The sequence below is a fragment of the Asterias amurensis genome, chromosome 11 (assembly GCF_032118995.1).
Source record: "Asterias amurensis chromosome 11, ASM3211899v1".
Lineage (NCBI taxonomy): Eukaryota > Metazoa > Echinodermata > Asteroidea > Forcipulatida > Asteriidae > Asterias > Asterias amurensis.
The window spans coordinates 13,731,993-13,758,683 of record NC_092658.1 but is presented as its reverse complement, the minus strand read 5'-3'; the positions used below and the strand labels follow the sequence as shown (position 1 = coordinate 13,758,683).

The 26,691-nt window shown below is 37.6% G+C and overlaps 2 protein-coding genes across 2 annotated transcripts; one reads left to right on the top strand and one right to left on the bottom strand.

Annotated features, from left to right (window-relative positions):
• Positions 1–80: 80 nt before the first annotated feature.
• LOC139944016 (meiosis-specific with OB domain-containing protein-like) lies at positions 81–10,433 on the top strand. Its single transcript, XM_071940949.1, has 13 exons — positions 81–360; positions 1,190–1,247; positions 2,054–2,185; positions 2,578–2,653; positions 3,894–4,086; positions 4,536–4,636; positions 5,681–5,733; positions 6,278–6,373; positions 6,668–6,760; positions 7,313–7,460; positions 7,929–8,124; positions 8,477–8,563; positions 9,392–10,433. Exons 1-13 carry the CDS (start codon positions 172–174, stop codon positions 9,473–9,475), a joined length of 1,506 nt encoding a protein of 501 aa, XP_071797050.1. The 5' UTR covers positions 81–171; the 3' UTR covers positions 9,476–10,433.
• Positions 10,036–14,932, bottom strand: LOC139944015 (heat shock 70 kDa protein IV-like). Its single transcript, XM_071940948.1, has 2 exons — positions 14,502–14,932; positions 10,036–13,370 (listed from the first exon to the last, which is right to left on the bottom strand). Exons 1-2 carry the CDS (start codon positions 14,693–14,695, stop codon positions 11,645–11,647), a joined length of 1,920 nt encoding a protein of 639 aa, XP_071797049.1. The 5' UTR covers positions 14,696–14,932; the 3' UTR covers positions 10,036–11,644.
• Between the last annotated feature and the right edge of the window lie 11,759 nt (positions 14,933–26,691).

Below are 26,691 nucleotides of genomic sequence, written 5' to 3'. Positions count from 1 at the left end.
CGTCACACATTTAATTAAACATTCGACCAATGAAATTGTGCCATTTCCGTTGCTTGGTAAATAAAGGCGCCATTTTTAAAGGGACACTTTTGTGTTCATTTTTCGCAGCGGCGACAAAAGCTCGAGTCGGTGAGGGGAGTTATTGAACAGAATCTCAAAAACACTTGAATTATGGCGTGGTCTGGGAATGTTGGAAGCTTCTCAGGTGACTTCGGGACACAGAAAAGGTGGCCAGATGGAACTCGTGTTCAAAATAATTATCAAAACCCACCAAACAGCTCAGGTGTTGGTGACTCTGCCGCTTGCAACGACGGCGGCGAGATACAGCTCAAGAACATCACACCGAATGCAGCAAATGCAGTAAGTAACCACGGCGGTTTATGTGCACTCAATTAATGCCAATCCTACCTACAAAATGGTGGTACTTTGATAAGTAATATTGATAGGCTTATAAGTTTTTATACTCAAGCTGTCGTGTAGCTAGTGGCCAGTGGCGCTGAGACTCGTTTACCGTATGTTTTTAATTGCTCTGCCATTGTCAGGATTGTCATTGATTGATGGCCTTCTATTTCGTAATGTGTAAGTTCAACTCCTGTTGCTCAACTCAAGGACCTTGGTTGGGGAGTAAAGTCACAATTTTTAATGAATTAGTAGGCCTACGTCTAGTACTAACTAGGGTATACATGTATCACTGTGTAGGGCCTATCTTCTCATGATTATGATGTCGCGTCCAGAAAATTTGGGGACGAGGTTAAAGCTGAATATGTCCTCTATGTGTTAAAAAAAAATCGACCGGGTACGGTTAAAATAAAACCTCATAACGAAGTGTCAACAAAAGCAATACTCGGACGTGATCTATCCCAAAACGATTGAAGGTGACACGGACGCTACGAACGCCGCGGCCCATACAAATATACTGCAATGCACAGGATTGTCACATACCTATTCTTTGCACAATATTATTTTTACTTTTTTACAAAGTTTTGCCCTGCCAAGGCCAGCCCTAAAACAATGTGTAGTTCCAGGCCGTGTGTTTTACAAGCAGAATTCACTGGCAGACATAAAAACACCCGCATGGAGCTATTTAACTAAGTCTGAAATATTGAACAAAAATGTGTACTTTTCTTTATTTTCAATAAACATGTTTATTATAAACAGACACCTAATTTGTTTATTTTTTATTTTTCAGGTCATTATTGGACTTGTGATTTCAAAACAGCAGCCAAAAACAATTCCAAGTAAATCAGGTAAGCAAGTAATTGAGAGAAAAGGTCCTGCAACCTTAGCTCTAATTCACAACCATAGGGTAGGTATTTGATTATTTGCAACTGCAAGTAAGAGATAGTCCTAGAACGAGTACTTGCTTTATAAAACCGTTTCTGTAATAGTAAAGTTTCAACCTCCAGTAAGGTTGGAGTTTTATTTATTTTTAATTTGTTTACAGTTGTTCGCTGGGACAACAATACAGCGGAAAAATACAGGGAGATACAAATTAACCTGTTTGCAATAACACAACACAATTATTTAAAAAGTTACAACCAAATGCCAATGAGTGGCAAAATGGAACAGGGCTCGATTTCATGGCTCTATTCTCTTACCAAAAGCAAAGAGTCAGCGCTTACGTTAGCAGGGAATTCCACGCTTACGTCAAGCATATTTCACAAACTAGCAGATAATGTTTGCTTGTGCCGTGCTTACTCGATATTACTAGGTGTTCTTCGCCTACACAGCTAGCTCTGAAACTTGCTGCTTGTCCAGTGAACGGAGAATGGTGATCGAAGCGCATAATTCAGTGAAAAGCAGAGCCATGAAATTTGGCCCTGGTGACCAGCATCTCTGCACAGAGCCATCCTACCACAGTTGATGTAGAAGGGATGGGGTTGGGGGAAGGATATGAGGGGAACAAAGAGGGGAGAAAGCAAAAAGAAAAAAGGACTTACAATACGGGAAGCTAGCACAAGGCAGCTGGAAACATTGTCAGATTGATAAGGGGAACAATTAGGCAACATGTTAACAACCTATTTACAAAGCACATTTATTCCTTTCTGTGAAGATCCAAACAACGACCGAGGTTTGATCAGTTTTACAATTAGAGATTCTCCTATGGATTTCATCAATGGAACATGCTGGGGCTCCGAGAATTACATCTTTGACTTGGCGTCAAAGTTCAAAATTGGAGACATTGGTAAGTTTTTATACCCATTAAATTTTAAGTTAAGACACACTATGTAGTTATTTTATGTAATAGGGCTTCACATTCACACATAAAGGAAACATAATAACATCAAAGTGTTATACATGTACAGCGCATGTATCTACCAACAAGGTACTCTAAGGTGCTTGTAGTATACATTTATACAGAAAGAGGGGTTATTGAAAGTTATGAATGCTGTTTGAACAGCATTATCCTGCAAGTGTGTTGTGGGCCGATGGACTCTGTGTGCAGACTGGTGGGCAAGTACCTGAACAAGTACCTTTAGCCAACAAACCCCTGCAACTAAACCAAAGGATAAGACAGTTTTGGGCTGAGTAAGTCTTCACTTTAGATTATATTGATGTTTGATTTTTCACTCACAGTGGAGATAAGAAATCCTCAGATCCAAAACAAGCAGAACACGGAGCAAGAGGAACGATACCGCCCATGGACTCCAAGGTAGTATACATAGCTTCTAACAAATCCACACATGTCCACAATACATGAGTTTATTAGTAGCATGCAGCATCAGAGTCCAGCTTTCTCTAGAAGACGTTTAGAGCATCTGATCGAAACGTTGAGTTGAAACCAACGTTTTTTTTTCAGAACCACCCCAACTGTACATAGTCATTACATGGTGTTACCGCAAACCTTCCCATATGTCCACAATAGTCTTATTTTGTCATTCAGCAAGTTATCAGCAGGCCTCAAACTTTACTCTTGATGGAGCATGGTTATTTTCCTCTGGTAAGGGGCACTCAATGAGGAATATGTAAATTTGTGTCTGACACTTAGGTTATTTCCAGTTCTGTAACAGTAGTGCTACTCAGATCTTATCTCCCTTTAGATTTAAGCATCCCTCTCAATGCGCCGATTATTTTGATTAAAGGAACACGTTGCCTTGGATCGGACGAGTTGGTCGATAAAAAGCATTTGTTACCGTTTTTTTATGAATTGCATATGTTTGGAAAGATGTTTTAAAAGTAGAACACAATGATCCACACAAGTTTGCCTCGAAATTGCCTGGTTTTCCTGTTACTGTGTGAACTAACACAGTCGGCTATTTATTGGAGTCAAAATTTTGACTCCCATAAATGGCCGACCGTGTTCTAGTCGACGAGGTAAAAGGAAAACCGTGCAATTTCGAGGCATGTTTGTGTGGATCATTGTATTCTACTTTTACAACAATTTTCTACCCATATGCATTTCATAAAAAACGGTGTTCCTTTAAAGGTAAATGCAGAGCTATGATTGAAATATGACACCCACATATTGTGGCACCTTGTATCCTAAAGGTATACAAGGTAGTGAGGCACAACCTGCAACCAACCATGTCAAGATAACTGAGTTAAACCCCTTCTTTTACTGATAAGTGTGATTGGTTCACAACTCACATGACATTTATACACTATTTGTCCTCGTGTCATGACCTGAGCCCATATTCTAGACCATTTGCATCCAGTCTAGCCTGCTCAGCCACATCCACTCCAAAATATCTCTTGAAAAATAACTTGTGTTTACCCTCAGAAAAATCACCCAAATTGTTGTTTCGTGAGTCTGGAAAGTGTACTTTGTAAACTTTCCTACTTTTTTCCAAGAGCCAACAGACCTGAGTTTTACAGAGAACCTTTCCCATGATGATACACAATAATCTTTATATTAAGTACTAATTTTTTGTCTCATCATCTGTTTTATTTAGTCCATACCAACTGAGTTTGAGTGAGAAGTATTCCTCATTAAGTCTGTATGGAGGATGGAACTTGGATCGCTTCAATACACTGCAACATGTTCCAATCAGAGGCAATGACAACTACTACACTCTAGCTGATGTTCTATCTAACGGCCAGGGTTTACATGGAGAGCATATCAACTTGTTAGCTCTACTAAAGACGGTTAGCAAATATTTTAGGGACACGTTGCCTTGGATCAGGCGAGTTGATCTATTAAAAGCTGGTTAATTTTGGCTGGTAAAACTTGTTTCTGCTAAGCAATAATTTTCGGTGCTTAGTAAGTTTTTCTGCTCAAAGACCTAATGAATTTGGGTCCTGGCATTTGGAAGGCTTTGTTCGTACATGAAGCCTCCAGCGAGCAAGTCTTGAAAATGGCTCTCGAACAACCCCCTCAACAAACAGGGCCAACCAAGATGACATTAAGTTTACATTTATCGACTGGTACCCCACTGAAATGTCTGCTTGGCAAAACATTAATTCAAGCAGTATTTTTTGCTTAACAGCTGTATGAAACCAGGCCCTGTTAACAATCACCACGCTTGTTATAGAAATGTTGAAGGCTAGTTGTTCATAACAAGTGCCTTTATTGATGTTATCCTTTTTTCATTTAGATTGGACCTCCAAAGGATATAGTGACCAAAGCTGGGAAGAAAATGCAGCGCTGTGAGGTCAAGCTGTATGATGAGACCTGTCCGTCATTTCCTATTGTTCTGTAAGTATTATATCATCGCTTACCTTAGCTGACAGGATCAGGGTCCAATTTATTAGAGCTGCTAAAGCAGAAAATATTGCTTAATAATTGTCTGCTAAGCAGAAATGAACAGTTTTACCAGTCACAAGTGACAAATTGTACTAACGGCACGGTAGCTCGGCTTAGTAGCCTTATTCTGGTAGCATAATGTTGTTACGCCCAGCTACTTTTTGGTGCTTAAGCAGCTCTATGAAGTTTGCCCCAGCTTGGGAGGAGGGGAGACTTGTGCTGCCCTGCAAGTCTCCAAATCCTCTCCAAATGCTCCATCCACAAACAAACCCAGATACATTTAGTGCCCTTAAAGCCATTGGACCCTTTCGGTTAAAAAAAAAAATAAAAGTTCACAGATTTACAAATATCTTACACGGTTTACAGAAGGCATAGGTGAAAGACTTCTCTTGAAATATTATTACATGAAATGCTTTACTTTTTGAGAAAACAGCAAAACAATATAAACTCTCGTTAACGAGAATTACGGATTTATTTTAAACACATGTCATGACACGGCGAAATGCGCGGAAACAAGGGTGGGTTTTTCCGTTGTTTTCTCCCGACTCCGATGACCGATTGAGCCTAAATTTTCACAGGTTTTTTATTTGATATAGAAGTTGTGGTACACAAAGTGTGGGCCTTGGACAACACTGTTTACCGAAAGGGTCCAATGGCTTTAAAGTAAAAAAAACATGCCCCAGTCCAACTTGGGTATGCCACTGTTCAATCATATCCTTTGTTGCGGTACTTCAAAATCTGTATTTTCAATTTAGTTCTGATTGTTTCTTTATTAAGTGCATATCCTTGTATAAAGTAACTTGTGGAATAATTCATTTTATCAAAAGATAACAGGCCCCAGCCCAACTTGGGTACGCCACTATTCAATCATATCCTTAAAATTTGTATCTTCATTTTAGTTCTGATTCTTTCTTTATTAAGTGCATCCTTGTATAAAGTAACTTGTTGAATCATTCAAGTTATCAAAATTGACATCTTTTGTTTGTTTGCATCTAGATGGGATACAGAGAACATTGAGCTTGTGCAACGTTGGATGACACATGAAACAGGTATGGTATCAAGAATTATACAAAATCCAGACCTGTGCCAAATTTTTTATAGAGCTGCTTAAGCACACAAATCTGCTGAGCACAACCAACACAATTATGCTAACCAAAGGTTACCGGTACAATTTGTGATTGGTATCCTGCTCATGTTTGCTAAGCAAACAAATGTTAAGCAATATTTTTTGCTTAAAAGCAGCTCGATGAAATCCAGAATTGGTGTATGCTTTGTTCCTGTAGTTCTTCGTTAGTAAAAGGTACCTTTATATAATGGAAACATAAACTGTTACCAGACTATTTTAAAGGGGCACCAATGCATGATGGAGGCATTTGGGTTCAGTATTAGGTTGCAAATCAGAGTTTCTAGTAGAAACTTTCTACCAAAATAAAATCAAGTTGTAAACCACAAGGGAAACTGACTGGGTAACTTTGTAAATAATTTGGGGTTGACCATTTAAAGTTTCAAATCCTACTTTTAGTGATTCTACTTTTCAAATCTCAATAATAAAAACATCTGTAATGTTATGCTTTTTGTTTTCCTTCTTTACAGTTGTGTTTGCTTTTGACATCATGGTCAAGTTTGACAACTTCAGGTCTAGCATGGTTGGAACAGTTGACTCAAAGACTATCTTCATAATAAATCCAGGTAAAAAAATCTGTTCATACTTTACAACTATAGGCTCTCACTTAGAGGCACTGGACAGGATTGCTGACTACTCAAAACATATATTAGCATAAAAACTTATTTGGTATATAATGAGCAATGGAGAGCTGTTGATTTTATGAAACATTGTGAGAAAAGAGTCCCTCTGAATAGTTTTTGAGAATGCGAGCATACTGAGCAAATTGTTGAGTTTTCAACCACCAGTTCATTTGAAAACCAACAAGGTTAATTCCTATATTTTAAAACTTAATGACTATTCTTTTTTGTGTTGAAAAGATACCCAAAAGGCCCATTCTTTATTCAAGTTTGGACAGTCACACGATCCTAGTGATGACACGACTGGCGATGCGGACAAACAGAATGTTGATCGTAAGTTTCACATATAATTAGTATTTCTTTTTTTTTAAAAACAGTAAGAAATATTCCTAGAAATGACTAGAGGACGCAGAGGATTTGAACATACTTGCTGCCCAAAATGTCTTTTCGAAATCTGTCTTTGTATATATTTGGTTGGCAATAACCAAGTGTATCTACTGGCCAATTTGTCTCACACTCCTCAGTCTCCTGTTGATGACTAGAGCAAACTCTCTCTGCAGCAGTGAAGTTATCTCGAGAAGTTTCCACGCGATCAACTTACAAGTAGTAGTAGTCTTAGCTAATTTTATATCCCCGCCAGGTAGACGGTACTAAGCAGGACAGTTCTCTTTAGAACTTGAAGCCTCCTGAATTCCGAAGCAGAATATAGAGCTAAAAAAGTCTCAAACATTCTGGTGAAAATTTTGCTAAAGATATTATGGAATTACACTGAGACTCCGATGAGGCCGATGGTCCAGTGAAAAAATCAAGCATTTTTTGCACTCTCAGAGATGAACTTAAAGATCTATACTGTTATGATTTGATTTTGATTTGATTTATCAATAGTCTCTACAATCAAAGACGTGTACAAAGTAGACCAGATTAAGAGTTTAACCGGTGAGAGTCATGATGGGGTTGAATACGGCATCACCTACGCCTTCCTTACAGCTCTGGATATTGACAATGGTACAAGAAATGGTATCTCAATGAGATGGTAAGTTTCTTCTTCAGGCTACCGATCGATGAAACCTAAGCCTACAGCCGTATCGATTTAGGTTGACAAGTGAACAAACAACCTAGCACTTCTTTAAGAAGTGTTCTGAAAAGAACCAATGGCACTGTGAATGAATGGCCTGGATGTGATTTCTCTGCAAAAAAGATGGCCCACTTGGATGTAATATTAGTAGGGTAGGTGGCTCACTTGGTACCCCTACCAATGTCACATTCAAGTAAGCCACCTTGCCATTTTTTTGTAGAGAAATCACATCCAAGCCGTTCACAGTATGGTGAGACAACAATCAACATTTCCAATAGAAGTTTCTTCTGTTCTTCAGAAGAAGTTGTTACTGTCTCAATTAATAAAACAGTGGAGAGACTATAACTCTTCATAAAGACTTTGCTTTTTGGTTATCAGTTGACAAATTTTAACATGTTACAATTAATTATCTTTCCTCTATAATAGCGCAAGCTGTAAGCGCCGAGTTCAAGTAGATTCTGCAAATTTCGGCTGCATCAATCCCAACTGTCCATCCTCGCTTTCCGGTAAAACTGACACAGTCATGACCTTTGACATCCCAGTTGACCTCTCTGATATTACAGGCACTCTCAGTGGGTGTTATCTAGGAGGAAATCAAGCTGAAGAAATGCTCAAATGCTCGGTAAAGAAACTCATTTATCAAGACATGAACAATTTCCATATTTAATTTTTTTTGGGCGACGTCACACCTACTTTAAACATTATTTTTTCAAACTTTATTTGGCTTCAAAGTCCATGAGATAGAACAGGCCTGGAGTTACATGGAGGCATGGCCTTTTTCTCCCTGGTCTTGGCCTTGGTTCCCCTTCAACATTTTCCAATAAACTTTGAAGAAATTCCAATAGAAGTGCCCTTTAAAAAATTTAAATGACCTTGCCCTCTCAATTACGAAACTCGCCAGGCCCGATTAAAGGTTTTATCTATCATAATATTTGTAATTATCACAGTTTTATTTTCCTTTATTTTGTCATTAGATGGATGAGTTTATTCAGTACACAGACCAACAGAAAACAGACCTCAAATGGAAATATCTGCTGGAGAGATGCAAGGTCTACTTCAAGGTAAGTAAACACATTGGTTTCAGATGAGTGAATTCAATTAAACTGCCTTGATCTTGATCTTGATATTTTTACTGCACAAATTGCCTCAGTTGTGGCTGTTGACATGTAGTCCCACATGCATCGCTAAATTTTGCACTTTTCTAGCATGATCTTAAACGCTGGGATATCTGGGGCAATTTTTGCTTCTGGTGGTAACTTGTTCCATTGGGGGATAGTGCGTGCCTTGTTTCTAGACATCAAAAAAAGCGGAGTAAATTCAAATGAAAGAATGAGTCATCAACACTTTGCAGCGTCAGTGACACAGGGGAGATGAGGACCCTAATGCTGGACAGGGAAGGGTAGAGAGCTGCAACCAAGTCCCGAGTTGGTGTAGAATAGACTATGACCTCACATCATCATCATCATCAATAAGCTATCGCAGTTTAGATGAAAAACGATAATGATTACTTGGTTAAGATTGGGTTTCAACAAAGAAAACGTGACTGGAGTTGGACTTGAACCAAAGACTTCTGGATTAACGCACCGGTGCTCTACTGGGCTATCCAGCCCTTTTCTGGAGGGTCTCCCTATTAGCTAATATCTTTGTTTGGGGGTACATGTCAGAAGCCATAATGGTAGCTACCGTGTAGCCAGTTTTGTCAATAGTTAGCTCAGTTGGTTGAGCGCCAGCACGTTTCTGGTCAATCCCAAATAATTTGTTTTTAAATTACCCAGACAGTTTCCCCTTATGGTTTATTTATGTTGATATCTTTATAAGAAAACTGACAGTTAACACCATCCCAAAAGTATTTCAATTAATTTTGTTCATGTTTTTTATTCTTCTTTCAGGTATCCCAACCTGGTGCTAAGCGTGTTGTTCGTGTCCTATCATGTAGCAAAGCTGACCCCATGGAAGTTATTCCACACCTCTAGTTTACTGATGGTGAAACGATTGGATGCAAGTCTGCCCAGGTAACTAATAACAAGGAGCTGTTCCCCACCAACATCCCCCCCTCCTCCCCACATAACCCCCTCACACAGCCTACCTTGCATTTCTTGCTACGATTTGTATTTGTTAAATTTATTTTCATTCCAGATTCATAAGAATGTTAAATAATGTGACAATTTCAATGTTTGTTTTGAACTTTGTCCTGTTGTGTGCAGGCATGATATGCTCCATACTGTAATCTGTTTATTTTGCCCTCATCTTATTAAATAGCCTGTAAAAAGTCTGTTAAAGCCATAAACATGTGTGGGTCAGGTCTTGCACTCAACATAATTTTCCTAATTTGTCCAAGGGCCAAGTATCATGCCTGTTTGTGCGTGTGTGTGCAACGATTCTGTTAAAAACACAAAATTCAGTGCTTTTGAAGACATGCACAGTGCAATTTGTTGACAAAATAAAGTTTAACTTAAAAAAGCAGTCCTATAATTGTTTCCCTCTGAATAAGATTGAACAGAGAACACAAATTATTGTAAGTGAAGCCAGAAGATCTAATTTTAAACTATTTATTAAATAAACATTTACTTGATATAAATATAAATTTTAATATATAAAAACATTTAAACGTACTAATTGGCTCCTCAACTAGAACAATTTCTTTCCAATCAAATGTCAGTAATAAACCACTGTTTGAACTGAAATAAATACTGCTGTGGTTTTGAAATTAATTAATTAAAATGGAAAATGAATACACAGGCATTGAAGTTAACAGTCTTGATCAAGCTAGAATTTTTCTTTAAAGTCCAAATAACTTGGCGATGAAAACAAAATAACATTTGAAAACAGCATGTCACAAATTTACAGCATTTTAGCCCAATTTTGTCCTGTACTTAGTAAATTTTCTGTTTTCATTCATTTTTTCCTTTAGATTTTGTTTGTTCTGTTTTTCCCCCAAAATATGTATAGTACTCATGGAACCTGTGTAGCTAATGCCTGTTAATTCTTTTTTTTTTGCAGTAAGAAAATGCTATATTGTATAAAATATTACTTAGTTGCTTTAAAATATTAATAAATATAATATAATATATGCAAAACACTTTAATATATTAAACACTTTAATATATTATATGAACATTGTGCTTTAGTGTTGATTTGAAATTTGTCATTCAAGAAAGAAGAACAGGTTGCCATTGAAAATTGATAAACTGTTTTAAGAAAGTTGGTCAAACTATTTTAACCTTCAAGTTAAACACATCCCAAACATTACAAAAGGAAAAAAAAAACACCTTAAATAAAACAAAATTAAAAAAATTGATGTTCTGTGATTAAATCTCCTCAATTGAAATTATTCAGACTCCTTTCAAATTGCTTTCTCTTTTTGGACTAACCTGTCATATCTGGTGAGAGAAAAATTGTAAAAATATTTACTTGTTGCGTAGCCAAGTGAATAAGAGCACCGGACTAAAGCTCTGGTGTTTTTGTTCAGGAGAGTGTGGGTTTGAGTCCCAGTTGTGACACTTGAGTGTCCTCTTAGCAAGACACTTTTTAATTGGGTATTGACGTACATTGTAAAGCCATTGGTCCTGTGTGTTGTGTAATCTTGAAGTGCCTTGACTGAGCAACTGATCATAAGCCACAATTTTCATACTGTATTGAAATAATTCCACAGAAAAATAAACATTGTTGTATTTGCCCAGAGCTATTACAACCTTAATGCAGCTCTTCTCCTAGAAAAACTCATCAATTCATACATACTTTACCTGAACGTGTATAATAAGCAGAAAGCGTGTATTCTTTGCATCAACAATGGAAAATTTTGTTTACTGGTTGTCCGCTTCAGTAGGAAGAATGTCTTTTTGTCTTTTTGAACATGGCCCATTTTTATAGTGCTGCATTAAAAAGATTATACTGCAACACAGCACAATTGTGTGCAAAGTATAAAGGGAATAGAGTATAACACACTAACAGTCAAAGACGGTACAGTTTACATGGGACAAGGTATTTTGGCTAGTGGTAAAAAAACTGTATCATCTGCTAATTTAGTATTGCTCAGCTACTTATTGTGCGTTCAATTTTGTTGTCATGCTGAAGAGAGACAGGAGAGTTATAAATGTTAAGCAAATTTAGTTATATGTACTGTTCATAAAAGAGTCATTTAATTAATCAACCTCCTCTACAAAAGGCTCTTTCTGCCTCCCACTCTGTTCTTGGTCTTCACTCGCCTTTCCTCCACTGTGTAGTTTGGCCATCACTGGTGAGCAGACCTTCTGAAGCTCCTCCAACTTGTGACTGTACTCTTCCTTGGCAGCTAGAGTATTGTTATCCAGCCATGTCAGGGTGTCTTTCAAGATGCTATCCACTTTCTCTTTGTCGTCTGATTGGATCTTACTCTGCACAGCTTCTTCATTCAGGGCAGACTTGACGCTGAAGACGTAATTCTCCAAGTTGTTCCTGGAGGTGATGCATTCTCTGTGAGCGTCATCCTCTGCTTTGTATTTCTCAGCATCAGACACCATTCTGTCAATGTCTTCTTTGGAGAGCCTTCCTTTGTCATTCGAGATGGTGATCTGATTGCTCTTTCCAGTGCTCTCATCCTTGGCTGAGACATTGAGGATTCCGTTAGCGTCAACGTCAAAGGAGACTTCAATCTTCGGCACACCACGTGGGGCTGGTGGGATTCCACTTAGCTCGAAGACACCAAGGCGGTTGTTGTCGGATGTCATGGCTCGTTCACCCTCAAACACCTGAATGGTAACAGCAGGCTGATTGTCAGAGTATGTAGAGAAGGTCTTGGATGCCTTGTTAGGGATACGACTGTTGCGTTCAATCAGTTTGGTCATGACACCACCAGCTGTCTCAATACCTAGAGACAGAGGAGCTACATCGACAAGAAGGACATCCTTGACTTCAGCACTCTGGTCACCACTCAGGATAGCTGCCTGAACAGCAGCACCATAAGCTACTGCTTCATCAGGATTGATGGACCTATTCAACTCTTTGCCATTAAGATAGTCCTGTAACAGCTTCTGGATCTTTGGGATTCGAGTAGAGCCTCCAACAAGAACCACTTCGTCGATGCGATTCTTGTCAAGTTTGGCATCTACCAAAGCTCGTTCTACTGGGGCAAGGCAGTTGCGGAACATGTCTGCGCAAAGCTCCTCAAATCGGGCTCGGGAAACAGAAGTGTAGAAGTCAATACCCTCGAACAAAGAGTCCACCTCGATGTTGGCCTGGGTGCTGCTTGACAAGGTTCTCTTCGCTCGCTCTGCTGCCGTCCTCAGTCGTCGAAGAGCTCTTGGATTGGTTGTTATGTCCTTCTTGTGCTTCCTCTTGAATTCTTGAGCAAGGTGAGTCACAAGACGATTGTCAAAGTCCTCACCACCAAGATGAGTATCACCAGCTGTTGAGAGAACCTCAAACATACCATCATCAATAGTCAGGACAGACACATCAAAGGTTCCCCCTCCAAGATCAAAGATCAATACGTGCTTCTCGCCTTGCAGCTTCTTGTCTAGTCCATAGGCCAAAGCAGCTGCTGTTGGCTCATTGACGACTCTGAGAACCTTCAGTCCAGCAATCACACCAGCATCTTTAGTCGCCTGCCTCTGGGAGTCGTTGAAGTATGCTGGCACGGTGATGACCGCCTGATTGACCTTTTGACCTAGGTATGCCTCAGCTGTTTCTTTCATCTTGACAAGAACCATAGAGCTGATTTCCTCTGGAGCGAAGGTCTTGTTTTCATTCATGTACTCGGCTTGTAGCTTGGGCAGGCCTTGATGGTTGACGACCTTGAAGGGCCAGTGTTTCATATCAGACTGGACAGCCGAATCATCAAATCGCCGACCGATGAGTCGTTTGGCATCAAAAATTGTGTTCCTTGGGTTCCTGGATTGACAAAAATAAGAACAGAATAAGTAAATCAATGGCTCAAACTAACACACAATGATAGAATTGTAAGTTGTATATATATTCAGTTTCATGCAGAATTGTAGAGTATGCTTTCTACACGTGTGTGACTTTGAACTGCCATTAAATAAAACTTTTTAGCAGTCGTACAAGAATGTTGAAACAGTAGGATAGATCCATAACTAGACATTCTTGTGACAGACACATTTAATATTATTTTGTTAAATGTCTCTAAATGTAAAACTTTACTTAAAACATTTGAGAAATGTTCAACTACTAGTACTATATTTGCCCAAGATTGAAACTGTGTGTAAAACAATAATTATTTTTAATTGCATCAAAATAAAAAATGTTCGTTTGATTTTGAACCCTTATAAACTGATGCGTGATTTATAAGCACTCTCGCAGTGATTTTCCCAATCATGTGGAACAATCCTGTGGAAAAGTTTATCCCCGAGCAAACTACTTGGTTTATATTGGAACCCTTTACCGAGCAGAGCCATTCCAGATCAGACCACTGAGCCTCATGCCCGGTGACAAGAGGCTGGTTGGAATTAGATTTAGCATGCCACAAACAATTTAACATTTGACTTAAAATATTTGATAAAATCATTGAGGTTTTTGAATGGTTCAATTTGTTCAACAGAAAAATTTACAGAGTACCAGTTCCATGTCAATGAATTTGAAAACTTGATTCCTAGTTCTGTAATATTTAACATGAACTCTAACTCTAAATATATTTCGTCTTAAAAAAAACTGTAATCTGTATGACTTGACAGCACATACTGACATAGTTGTTCTGTCGGTTCATTATGGTTCGTTGAACAGAAACAGGTTGAAACTTTGACATTCACAACAACTTTACTTTAGCAAGAGGTACAGAAATCCTGTTTTTTCTCTCTCGATTGAACAACTTTAAACTGGGTATAATTAATAATATGTCATGAATAATATTATTATATTAAATTAAACCATATCGTATACCATATATAGAGCAAGGAACAGATGTGTGGATGAACAATAATGAACTGGGTAAAATTTGTGCATGAACAAAGTACTACCATGGAGGATGGTACTACAAACAACATTACAATGTAAGTGAATACTTACATTGCCACTTGGTTTTTGGCAGCATCGCCGACCATTCTCTCCGTGTCTGTGAATGCAACATAACTCGGTGTCGTTCGGTTGCCTTGGTCGTTTGCAATAATCTCCACCTTGCCGTTCTGGAAAACACCAACACACGAATAGGTTGTGCCCAGGTCGATGCCAATAGCGGGTGCTGTACTTGCCGTCGGTGCCATAGTCACAAAAGCTTACTCAACTTCACTGAAGAACTTGTACGGTAATGTTGTGTGATGTCTGATGATGTTCACGAATGTAGATTTCAATCGTCTCTGGTTCTCTGCTGGATACCTCACTGCTATCGCAATTCGATTCTGAAGTTCTCTGTCTGAGACACGGGTTTTTATATCTTTCCATGTTTTCTCGACCTTTCTGCAGCTCATGGTGTCGAGCTTTTCTCGATGTTTCTGTTGCCCTGTCAGCACAAATTCAACGTACTGCTGCGCGAGTGTAAACGATGACTCATCGTTCTAGATCATTCCGGGGCATTCCCCAGTCCACTCGCTGTACTTTTGAAAGGGCGCCCTCAATAGCTACGACTGAGAATAACCCTTCCCATCAATTAAAATTATTGTAGTCACATTAACAATCTGGCGATCTTTTTTAAAAGTTAAATGTGAGCCAAATTTATCGAAGTTTAATGATAAGAATGAAGAACAGATGATACATTATTAATTACAGATGCATGGCCCGTGTTTTGCCGAATTTGTATTTTTTCTTCTCAAAAACACATTTTTTAAGAGGTATTTCAAAACGGAAAACCGTAAGCCTCCCCAGCTTTATGCAGCAGACGATGCACAAAATACATGTAGGATTAACTTGCAAAATTTATAGTTCAGTAGGCCTGCATGGCCGATGAACGCAAATGTGAGCCCCGCTACCCCCATCTCAACCTTTGCCCCCCCCCCACCCCGTGTTGCTCCCACCCCTTCCAACTGGATCGAGAAAATTGTTTTTATAGTTGAACTATCAAACTAACCTGTCGTATGCCCCCCCCCGTCCCAACAGGTATGGTTCTTCTTGTAATAGCAATGCATTTTATTGCTTTTATGTGCTCATTCGAAGATAGATTTCAAATTCCCCCATTATTCACCATGCAAAAAAAAAAAAAAAAAAAAAAAAAACAAGAAGTGTAGTTTTTTTTAATAGCACAAAGATAAATTAACAATCTGAGTATACAACTGCAGCAGCTTGTTCGACATTTTGAATTATTTTATTCACCTTGACTTTAAATAAAGTAAAAAATACTGTCGTGTGCTTACAAAGTAAATCACATACGTTGCAATTTTTGTGGAAATATATTATTATAATCATCTTGACTTTAAATAAAGTAAAACATTGTGCTCACGTAGCAAATTCGAAACAATAAATAGAGAACAATTCTGAGTTCACTACACAGGAATCATATCCCTATACATCCTACAAGGTTTGTTCATGCAAGCTTGGCAGTTGTTCTTCAACTGGAAACAAAGAATAATTATTTGACCTTTCACATTAAGTGCGTTTCTGCAGCAGTCCTTGTAGCAATTGTATTTCCTTCTTATACTACCATGGCAACGATTTTCAACGTAAGAAGATCCTTTGGAAAATGCAAATGCGACAGCCTTGAGATAATGTGCTGCACACAGTCTTTCATAACAAAGAAAATTGTCTTGAAATGGCATTGAAGTAATTGCATTAGTCAAGACTATCCTATTATTATATAGTGAATAAACCACCCACGAGATAGAAATAAAGATAAAATTGCACATATACTTTTTATTATAATAAGAGATGCACTTCAGTATACATAAACTGTGATGTAATCAGTAGGTGTGCAGTCAGTGTGTGTGGATAACGTTGATTCTTTTGCCCTTTTCGAAACTAAGGTTTTGGCATGGGCTTCGGTTGGGCTCCAACTCGCTTGCTTTATTAGCCCCGTAAGGAACGCGTGCGTTTTCTGGCGGAGCCTACACGCCAAACTCCTTGTTTTCAAAAACGGCCTGTGTTGACAAAAACATCTCGAGTTCCACTCGAACGTCGTATGACAAATATTGACAGGGACTCAACTCCCGTTGACTCTCGCCGATAACATTAGGCCATACATGCTTTTCACTGAGTTTGGTGTCAACAACTTGTGCGAATAAATACCATTACTGTACGTTTTACGATTCTCTGGACAGTCAGGGCACACACATCATTCTAATCAAATACAGATTCGTGTTGTGCTGAAAGTAAATGGTTTGATTAACTCAAATAATAATACCCCATATCAAAATTAGCTGACGTAAAGAATAGACTTAATTTTCCTTTCCAGGTTAGATATTTAGTTTCTTGTTAAAATCTTTAATTTCTTCATAAACAACAATCATTCTAATCATATACAGATTGGTATTGTGCTGAAAGTAATGGTTTGATTAACTCAAATAATAATACTCCATTTCAAAATTAGCTGACGAATAGAACAGACCTAACTTTCCTGTCCAGGTTAAGAATTTAGTTACTTGTGAACTTTTTTAATTTCTTCATATACATTAATCATTCTATCAGATACAGATTATTATTACGCTGAAAGTAATGGTTTGATTAACTCAAATAATTATACTCCATATCAAATTAGCTGACGTATAGAATAGACCTAACTTTTTCCAGGTTAAGAATTTAGTTACTTGTTAAAATGTTTAATTTATTCATATACGACAATCATTCTAATCAAATACAGATTAGTATAATCACTCAATATTAACTCCATAACTTTAAATTGTTGTTAACTTATACATCATTTCGCCATAACGGAATTTGGGGCATTAGTTTTGCATGTTGAGCTCAATGCATTTGGTTTGTCATTAAACAACCATGTAGATACGCTGTTACCACAAATAAAATACAATAATTTGTTCGTCTTGTTTATTTGTTCATCTTGTACATAACTTGTTCATCTTAGCGTTTCAAAACTTACCGCAGAACAAAATTACAAACATTCTTAAATTTGATTGGAATTTGCAGCTGACGTTACAGCATGGTATTTCCGATGTCAAAATTACAAGGCAAATTTGATTTAATAATCCAACGGGTTAGAATAGTGTTGTTGTTACACACGGCCTAAATGATTTCACAATTTATATCTGACACATAAATTAGTTAGGAGCGCATTAAGACACACTGTCGATCTAAAGTCAACACTTGAACAAGTGTTTACTGGTAGTCGGATGTGATCTTCAATTGGCAACTCATTTCAGTGGCTTGAACAATATCATGCCTGAACAAAAACAAAGAGTAAATTTATTACACTTTGACAACTTGAAGTGCTCAGTATACAAGAACAAAGACGTGTATGAAACAATTTAATATAATGTTGACTCATCTTTTGATAGTGTGCGGGGCTCGAAATTACATATTTTGTTTATCCATGGTTAAATAAACACCAAGTTTTTATTTGTGAATTTCTCAAAGCTCTCCTATACCACACCCTTTGTCAGAAATCGATCCCCCCCCCAAAAAAAAAAAAAAAATAAAATAAAAAAACACAAACAAAAAACTAAAGTAACACCATAAAACTAGTTGTTACTATAGTTTTGCATTTGTTCGTGGTGCAAATACCTTTCAAGTAGTGCGCAATGTTTTGTTCATTAATTTTCACATTCTCACAAATCCTTAAATCTTTTAGAAAACAAAATCTTTATAAATTACTATCCTTACTTACAATAGTCTTTGTTTAATGTATCTATATATTAAAAAGAGTCAGCCTTATGTAAGATAAAATTACTCCTCTTGCCAAAATATACTACAACATAAATTTAATAAATTTAGAATGTTAATAAAAAATACTACGAAAAAAAATTATGCATTATTCTTTCATCGTGATTGGTTGATCTTGATTACGTGTTCATACACGTGATTTGGTGTCGGCGTTTTACAGGCCAATCGGAAGGCAGGAAATTTGCTGTTACTTCTACCACCCTTGTAAGACTAATTACGCCCCATCTTTATAAATGAGCTCTCTCAGGATTACTGTTCCATACATCTCACTTAAAAAACCTTGGTTGATTTTTGTTATGACGCCTGTACAATAGTTCTCGTTAGTGGCTAGTGTGTGTGTGGAATAAGGCAATTAGTGTGATATATTATAATTATACGCATATAGAAATCCTTGCGTCAGTGTCACCTTCACTATTCATTTGCAATGTACTGACGCGACACCTCCAAAGTTAAATATTGGGCTCCAATGTGGATAGTTGGATGTTTGGCAGCATCGTTCCCAAAATAATCGTTCCCAGCCCGTTTGTCACAATGAAGCAAGGTCGGCTCATTGGACGGTTGCTGCTAATCTATCGTCCATGGTTGTTTTAAATTTTAAATTTTAAAGAATTTTCAAAGTTTGGGTGGACATTCGTTGAAATATGGCTTTTTCCATTATACTGAGTGAATGCATCCAATATTACAAAACATATTATTATAATATGCATTTTTTCAACGTTTTGCCGAATACATTGTTTTTAACTTAACACATTGAATAATGGTGCATAGAAGTAATATTTACGGCAAGAAACTGGATGTATAATACAAACCATCAAAAGTATAACTTCCTTAAGTTTTTTCTTCCCATTTGGAAATTGTACAATTCAATTCAATCCATTACAAAATAAAATTTGTGCTTGGTTTTTGAATCTTTTTTTTCTTCTTACCTGATTATACATGTGAATGCATTATGTTTTACAATCAAAATAACAGCAGGTTTATGGACAGAATCCCAGTTAAGCCGTTATTTCCTGCATCATTTCCTGCTATGTTGAGAGTCTCACAAAAGTTTAAATCCTGCTGAGTACCACCAAAAAACAGAAGGGAGAAATCTTCTCAAGTGTTTTCTAACCATTAGTGCTGATGCCCCCTGATGCTTCGAAACGCGTGCTCAAACTCAGGGCTGCATGGAAAGCAAGGTGTTGGGATGACCATGAGTGGGGTAGCTTGCTTTAGGATGGACACACCTACATGAGGAACCACCTGTTTCGACGGCTTGACACCCCCAGCACTATCAGCCTTCAGACGGGCCGTGGTTGGGTTGAATGGCTTACACCTCTTGCCTGAAAACCGGACTTGGAGCTTACCCCTGCGTGGAAGGAGCAACTTTTGAGGTGGCCATGAATCCACATCTTGCTTTCTTGATGTTGGATGCTTCAGATGGATGGAGTGAATACTCGGAGAAGGATGCGTTCTCAATCCCTTCTGAAACTTTCTATCATCGACAATGCGGACTCCTCCAAATGAGACAACTTTCTTTTTCCCTCGTAGTGTGCCATTTTTGGTGGTCCGTTGATCACCATCTTTCATCTTGTCTTTATGAGAGTTTTGCTTGCCGTCCGTTGTTCCTGTTAAGGGAGTATATTGAAAGGGTTCCTTCCCACTAACTTTCTCCGTGGGGAGGCCCTGTTTTGTCTCAGAGTCGCTCATGGGGTACCGTACTTGTTTGAAAATCGACGGCAGCTTGTTAGAGGTGATCATTAAAGGTGGGATGTCATGTTTGTACATTTTTTTATCATCACCAATTCTGCATCGACGGAGTTTGGTCAGTGCGTTGAATTCATCATTATCACCGGGTTTAATTTGAAGATTTCCAGGCGGATGTTTATGACTAACATCAAGTCCTCGATCATCAAAATGTTTGAAGCTCTGACGATCTCGGTGTTCTTCTTTAAACCTCAAAGACCCAGTTGCAGAATCATCAGGATACTTTAAAGACGCAGTCCGAAACAGCCTCTGTGGGGTACGGAATCGATAATTCTCATACATGGAGCAAATATTGACCAAGTCATCTCCTTTAACACCACCGTACATAGTGATTTATTATAACCTCATCTACTTCTATCCAATCTATGCAGCTGGGAGTTCTTGTGTACTTCTTACTCCTTCAGTGTCGACTCGTTGTCTGGGGAAAGCATCCTCATCGTTGACAGAGAGCAAATCAAGTATACAGGACAATCTAGCGGTCCATCCAGCACTCCATAACTGCTGAGTGATGTCACTATATAACACACGAGCGAAGCATGTTTGCATCTGAGATGGTCTCTGACGCGCATATCTTGGTTGTCACTGACAGTAAATTGTCTTGTCTCCCACGAGTCCCGAGAGTTTTCTTCTCGCCGTGTGTTAGGAGAGCAATGCGGCGGAAGAAACCTTGCTACATACTACATATCTTCTGTGGTAATCATCAGCCGACATCTCATGTTTTCTTAACACAGTGCGGTATACACTAATAGCTCTTATAGAGTGCATGCAGTCCCGTGCATACGATCTGGATTGGGCTAGAGCGGGACGGCCAATCTGAAACATAATCAGTTCACTCGTCTAATATTTCGGATGAACTGAAGAAAAGGATCAATATGTGTAAATGTATGATTTGTAATAAAATATCCAGTAATATAAAAATGTATGAACAGATGGCACGGTAGACGTGATTTGAGAAGCAAATTAAAAACTCTGAAATTATTAGGTGTTCGGGCCAACAGCCCGAAACACCTCTTATTTTTGTTCGGTTTTTTTTTTTTATTAGGTGTTCGGGCCAACAGCCCGAAACACCTCTTATTTTTGTTCGGTTTTTTTTTTTTATTGATACTTCTTCTTCTTCTTCTTCTTCTTCTGTACGTCCCTTGTCCCCCTACAAAAACATCTTTCCAAACATCGTATGAACTTGAAACTTCACACATAGTTAGATATTTACTAGGAGAAGAAACCGTGTGAGTTACGTCATGATGACGTCATCAATTCTTGAGTTATGAATATTCAAAGTTTATTAATTCAAAAAATCATAACTTTTGATCTACATGAGGGATTTTTACAATCGAAACATCATCGGAATCGTCATTGAAAACTCCGTAAACGCCTCACAGACATGACCCCATTTTGATGTTGTCTTCCGGCTCAAAAGAGAGGTTGAAAATTTCAAAATTCACGTCTAAAGAACAACGTAAATCCCCTTTGGTATGTGCATAAACATTGCACGTAGGCATACACACAACGTGTAGTGTATTAGCCGTGCAGCAGAGCACGCTCCAGTGATCATCCATTCGGCGATTGTCCGCTAAAAAAATCACACTTCCCAAGCACATATAAAGTTGAAACTTCACACATAGTCAGATATGTATAAGGAGAAGAAACCGTTTGAGTTATGTCACGATGACGTCATCAATTCTTGAGTTATGAATTTTCAAAGTTTATTATTTCAAAAAATCATAACTTTTGATCTACATGATGGGTTGTTACAATCGACACATCATCGGAAAGTTCGTTAAAAACTCCCATTTTGATCCCATTTTGAGCTCGTCTTCTGGTTCAAAATCGAGTTTGAAAGTTCACAACTTCTTGTATAAAGAACTACGAAATTTCCCCATTGGTTGTGCGTAACACTTGTGGCGTACACGTGTAGTGTATAAGGCATAATTTATTTGGTGGCATGCTGCCAAGTTTGTTGTACTCTGTGCCATAGCGTGATATGCATAGAGCTATATAGCTATGCAGAACGCTGCGAAAACGATTTCATTTCAATCTTCAGCGTCAAATTGTTCAAATGTTACCCTTCTGATGGCTTAGTGGTCAATGTGGAATTGAAGACGAAGTTTCGCTGAGATGGCCACCTACTTCAGTGATTAATGGGACTTTTAATTATGTGAGAAAACAACAGTACAAAATGACGAACATTGGTCATGTTTTGGTTAAACACCGAGAAGAATAGAGACGTTACATCGATCGACCACTCCCCCCGGGTGAAGGGCGTTTTGGGCCCACGGAATTCACGTCAGTATTACGATATCTATTACTTCTTGAACTTAGCATAATCATCAACTGTTTCGATTATTTGTTAAAACAACTATCCAAGTTATTTTGAGTTAAATATTTTGAAGAAAAAAAATCTCTGAAATAACATAAGCCCTTTCAAACTTTCTCTAGTAGGAAAGGACGTTACGTAAACTAATCTATTTCTACCTCCATGCACAGACATGGATGTTACAATACAAAACATTCAAAGAAAACAGAATGGTTAAAGCATAAGGCCCAAGCAATTAGGAGTGGTCTTGCTAAAATAAACTGCCGGATTAAACAAAACTTTAGTACAAACAAATCAATAAAACAATCCAGATTTTCATCTTCTTCTTCTCTTCGTCCCTTGTCCTCGAACAAAAGCACACTTCCCAAACTCGTATGAACTTGAAACTTCGCACATAGTTAGATATGCATTAGGAGTGGAATAATTTGTTAGTTAGGTCATGATGATGTCATCCATTCTTGAGTAATAAAAATTCAAATTATTATTTCAAAAAATCATTATTTTTGATTCACGTTTTTTTTTTTTTTACTTCTTTTTAAAAATATTATCAATAGAGCGCGAAAAAGCTTCATGAAGAATAGTCTTCGTTCAAGGCGGTTAAAACATACATGCCCCTTACAGTCTTTTCTTCAGTCGTCAGTCAATATTTCCTAAGTTCATATTTCCTAAACTACATAAGCTATTTTGACAATCTGTACATCAAATGAAAGGGCTTTACGTACTTGACAGAAATGGATATGTTGGTGAACTTTCGTTGACCTTTTGACCTGTTTAAACGGGAAGTGACTGTGAAATGATTTGAAAGGGCGTGGTTTATTGTCTTTTAGGTCGAAAAAACATCCTTTGATGCTTTACCATCACACCATACAAGTATTACCGATGACATCACCAAACATACACTTTTACTAGATGACGTAATCATGTGGTTTTGACAGTTTTTGTAATTTGAATCATTTATTACAAATCTTGAGAACAAAGCAAGGTGTAATATTTGTTTTTTAATCCAGTACTCCCGGAAACCGAACACCTTGAGTTTGTTCACAAACTCTCAATCTCTAGTTGATACTTCTTCTTCTTCTTCTTCTTCTTCTGTACGTCCCTTGTCCCCCTACAAAAACATCTTTCCAAACATCGTATGAACTTGAAACTTCACACATAGTTAGATATTTACTAGGAGAAGAAACCGTGTGAGTTACGTCATGATGACGTCATCAATTCTTGAGTTATGAATATTCAAAGTTTATTAATTCAAAAAATCATAACTTTTGATCTACATGAGGGATTTTTACAATCGAAACATCATCGGAATCGTCATTGAAAACTCCGTAAACGCCTCACAGACATGACCCCATTTTGATGTTGTCTTCCGGCTCAAAAGAGAGGTTGAAAATTTCAAAATTCACGTCTAAAGAACAACGTAAATCCCCTTTGGTATGTGCATAAACATTGCACGTAGGCATACACACAACGTGTAGTGTATTAGCCGTGCAGCAGAGCACGCTCCAGTGATCATCCATTCGGCGATTGTCCGCTAAAAAAATCACACTTCCCAAGCACATATAAAGTTGAAACTTCACACATAGTCAGATATGTATAAGGAGAAGAAACCGTTTGAGTTATGTCACGATGACGTCATCAATTCTTGAGTTATGAATTTTCAAAGTTTATTATTTCAAAAAATCATAACTTTTGATCTACATGATGGGTTGTTACAATCGACACATCATCGGAAAGTTCGTTAAAAACTCCCATTTTGATCCCATTTTGAGCTCGTCTTCTGGTTCAAAATCGAGTTTGAAAGTTCACAACTTCTTGTATAAAGAACTACGAAATTTCCCCATTGGTTGTGCGTAACACTTGTGGCGTACACGTGTAGTGTATAAGGCATAATTTATTTGGTGGCATGCTGCCAAGTTTGTTGTACTCTGTGCCATAGCGTGATATGCATAGAGCTATATAGCTATGCAGAACGCTGCGAAAACGATTTCATTTCAATCTTCAGCGTCAAATTGTTCAAATGTTACCCTTCTGATGGCTTAGTGGTCAATGTGGAATTGAAGACGAAGTTTCGCTGAGATGGCCACCTACTTCAGTGATTAATGGGACTTTTAATTATGTGAGAAAACAACAGTACAAAATGACGAACATTGGTCATGTTTTGGTTAAACACCGAGAAGAATAGAGACGTTACATCGATCGACCACTCCCCCCGGGTGAAGGGCGTTTTGGGCCCACGGAATTCACGTCAGTATTACGATATCTATTACTTCTTGAACTTAGCATAATCATCAACTGTTTCGATTATTTGTTAAAACAACTATCCAAGTTATTTTGAGTTAAATATTTTGAAGAAAAAAAATCTCTGAAATAACATAAGCCCTTTCAAACTTTCTCTAGTAGGAAAGGACGTTACGTAAACTAATCTATTTCTACCTCCATGCACAGACATGGATGTTACAATACAAAACATTCAAAGAAAACAGAATGGTTAAAGCATAAGGCCCAAGCAATTAGGAGTGGTCTTGCTAAAATAAACTGCCGGATTAAACAAAACTTTAGTACAAACAAATCAATAAAACAATCCAGATTTTCATCTTCTTCTTCTCTTCGTCCCTTGTCCTCGAACAAAAGCACACTTCCCAAACTCGTATGAACTTGAAACTTCGCACATAGTTAGATATGCATTAGGAGTGGAATAATTTGTTAGTTAGGTCATGATGATGTCATCCATTCTTGAGTAATAAAAATTCAAATTATTATTTCAAAAAATCATTATTTTTGATTCACGTTTTTTTTTTTTTTACTTCTTTTTAAAAATATTATCAATAGAGCGCGAAAAAGCTTCATGAAGAATAGTCTTCGTTCAAGGCGGTTAAAACATACATGCCCCTTACAGTCTTTTCTTCAGTCGTCAGTCAATATTTCCTAAGTTCATATTTCCTAAACTACATAAGCTATTTTGACAATCTGTACATCAAATGAAAGGGCTTTACGTACTTGACAGAAATGGATATGTTGGTGAACTTTCGTTGACCTTTTGACCTGTTTAAACGGGAAGTGACTGTGAAATGATTTGAAAGGGCGTGGTTTATTGTCTTTTAGGTCGAAAAAACATCCTTTGATGCTTTACCATCACACCATACAAGTATTACCGATGACATCACCAAACATACACTTTTACTAGATGACGTAATCATGTGGTTTTGACAGTTTTTGTAATTTGAATCATTTATTACAAATCTTGAGAACAAAGCAAGGTGTAATATTTGTTTTTTAATCCAGTACTCCCGGAAACCGAACACCTTGAGTTTGTTCACAAACTCTCAATCTCTAGTTCTGTATTACTTATAATATAAACCAACAATGCAATTTTCAGTTAAATATTACGAAAGCCACTCATGCTGTGTACGTACACGATGACTATTATGCACATACACGATCCAGACTTTTCGTGTACGTACACACTAGTAATCTTGTACGTACACAATATTTTTTAGACTCATATCGTGCACAACAATAATTATGTACGTACACGGTAATTATCATGTACGTATACGATCAATGGTATAATGTACGTACACCATCAATCTAAATATATTTTGTACGTACAACTACGGAATTTTGTAATCATGGGGCGGCACTGCGCTTCCTCAAAATGTATGTTAACAACAATAAACAAAACACAACATTTTTTGTGTTTTGTCAGGTTTTATTTTTATCAGCTATTTTAGTAATATCCGATATGTTACGCATAGCAGGGTGATTTTAGTGTACGAATCAAGCTCGTATAGTGCATTTATTTAAAGAAGGATTTATCACATCTAGAATTTAAATTAGTGGAGACAGTTCCATGTAAATTGAAAAGGGACCGAGAAACAGTGGTCTGGTGTTCCCTATTTCCCACAGCTAGAGGCTTGCATACTCTAAACAGCCTGTTATAAAGTTGATTAAACAGGAATAAACCCTGCCCTTTCATTATTGCCATTTTGTGATATGGTGGACACAATGACACTATGGTTTGGGTACATTTTGTCTGTATACCCAAAACCAAACAGTGCACTGGAATTAGAATTAGAAGCAGAAATGTTATTGTCCGCATCATCAATAATACAGAAATTTAGTTTTCCATTGGCACATTCAATAAAAAAAAACGTTTATTCCATACTCTTCAAAAAAGAAATTGAGAGAATTAAAGAGTACATCAAATTTAACAAATCTAAAGTGCATTAAAGGAACACGTTGCCTTGGATCGGACGAGTTGGTCAAAACAAAAGCGTTTGTAACCGTTTTTTATAAAATGCATATGGTTGGAAAGATGTTTTAAAAGTAGAATACAATGATCCACACAAGTTTGCCTCGAAATTGCGTGGTTTTCCC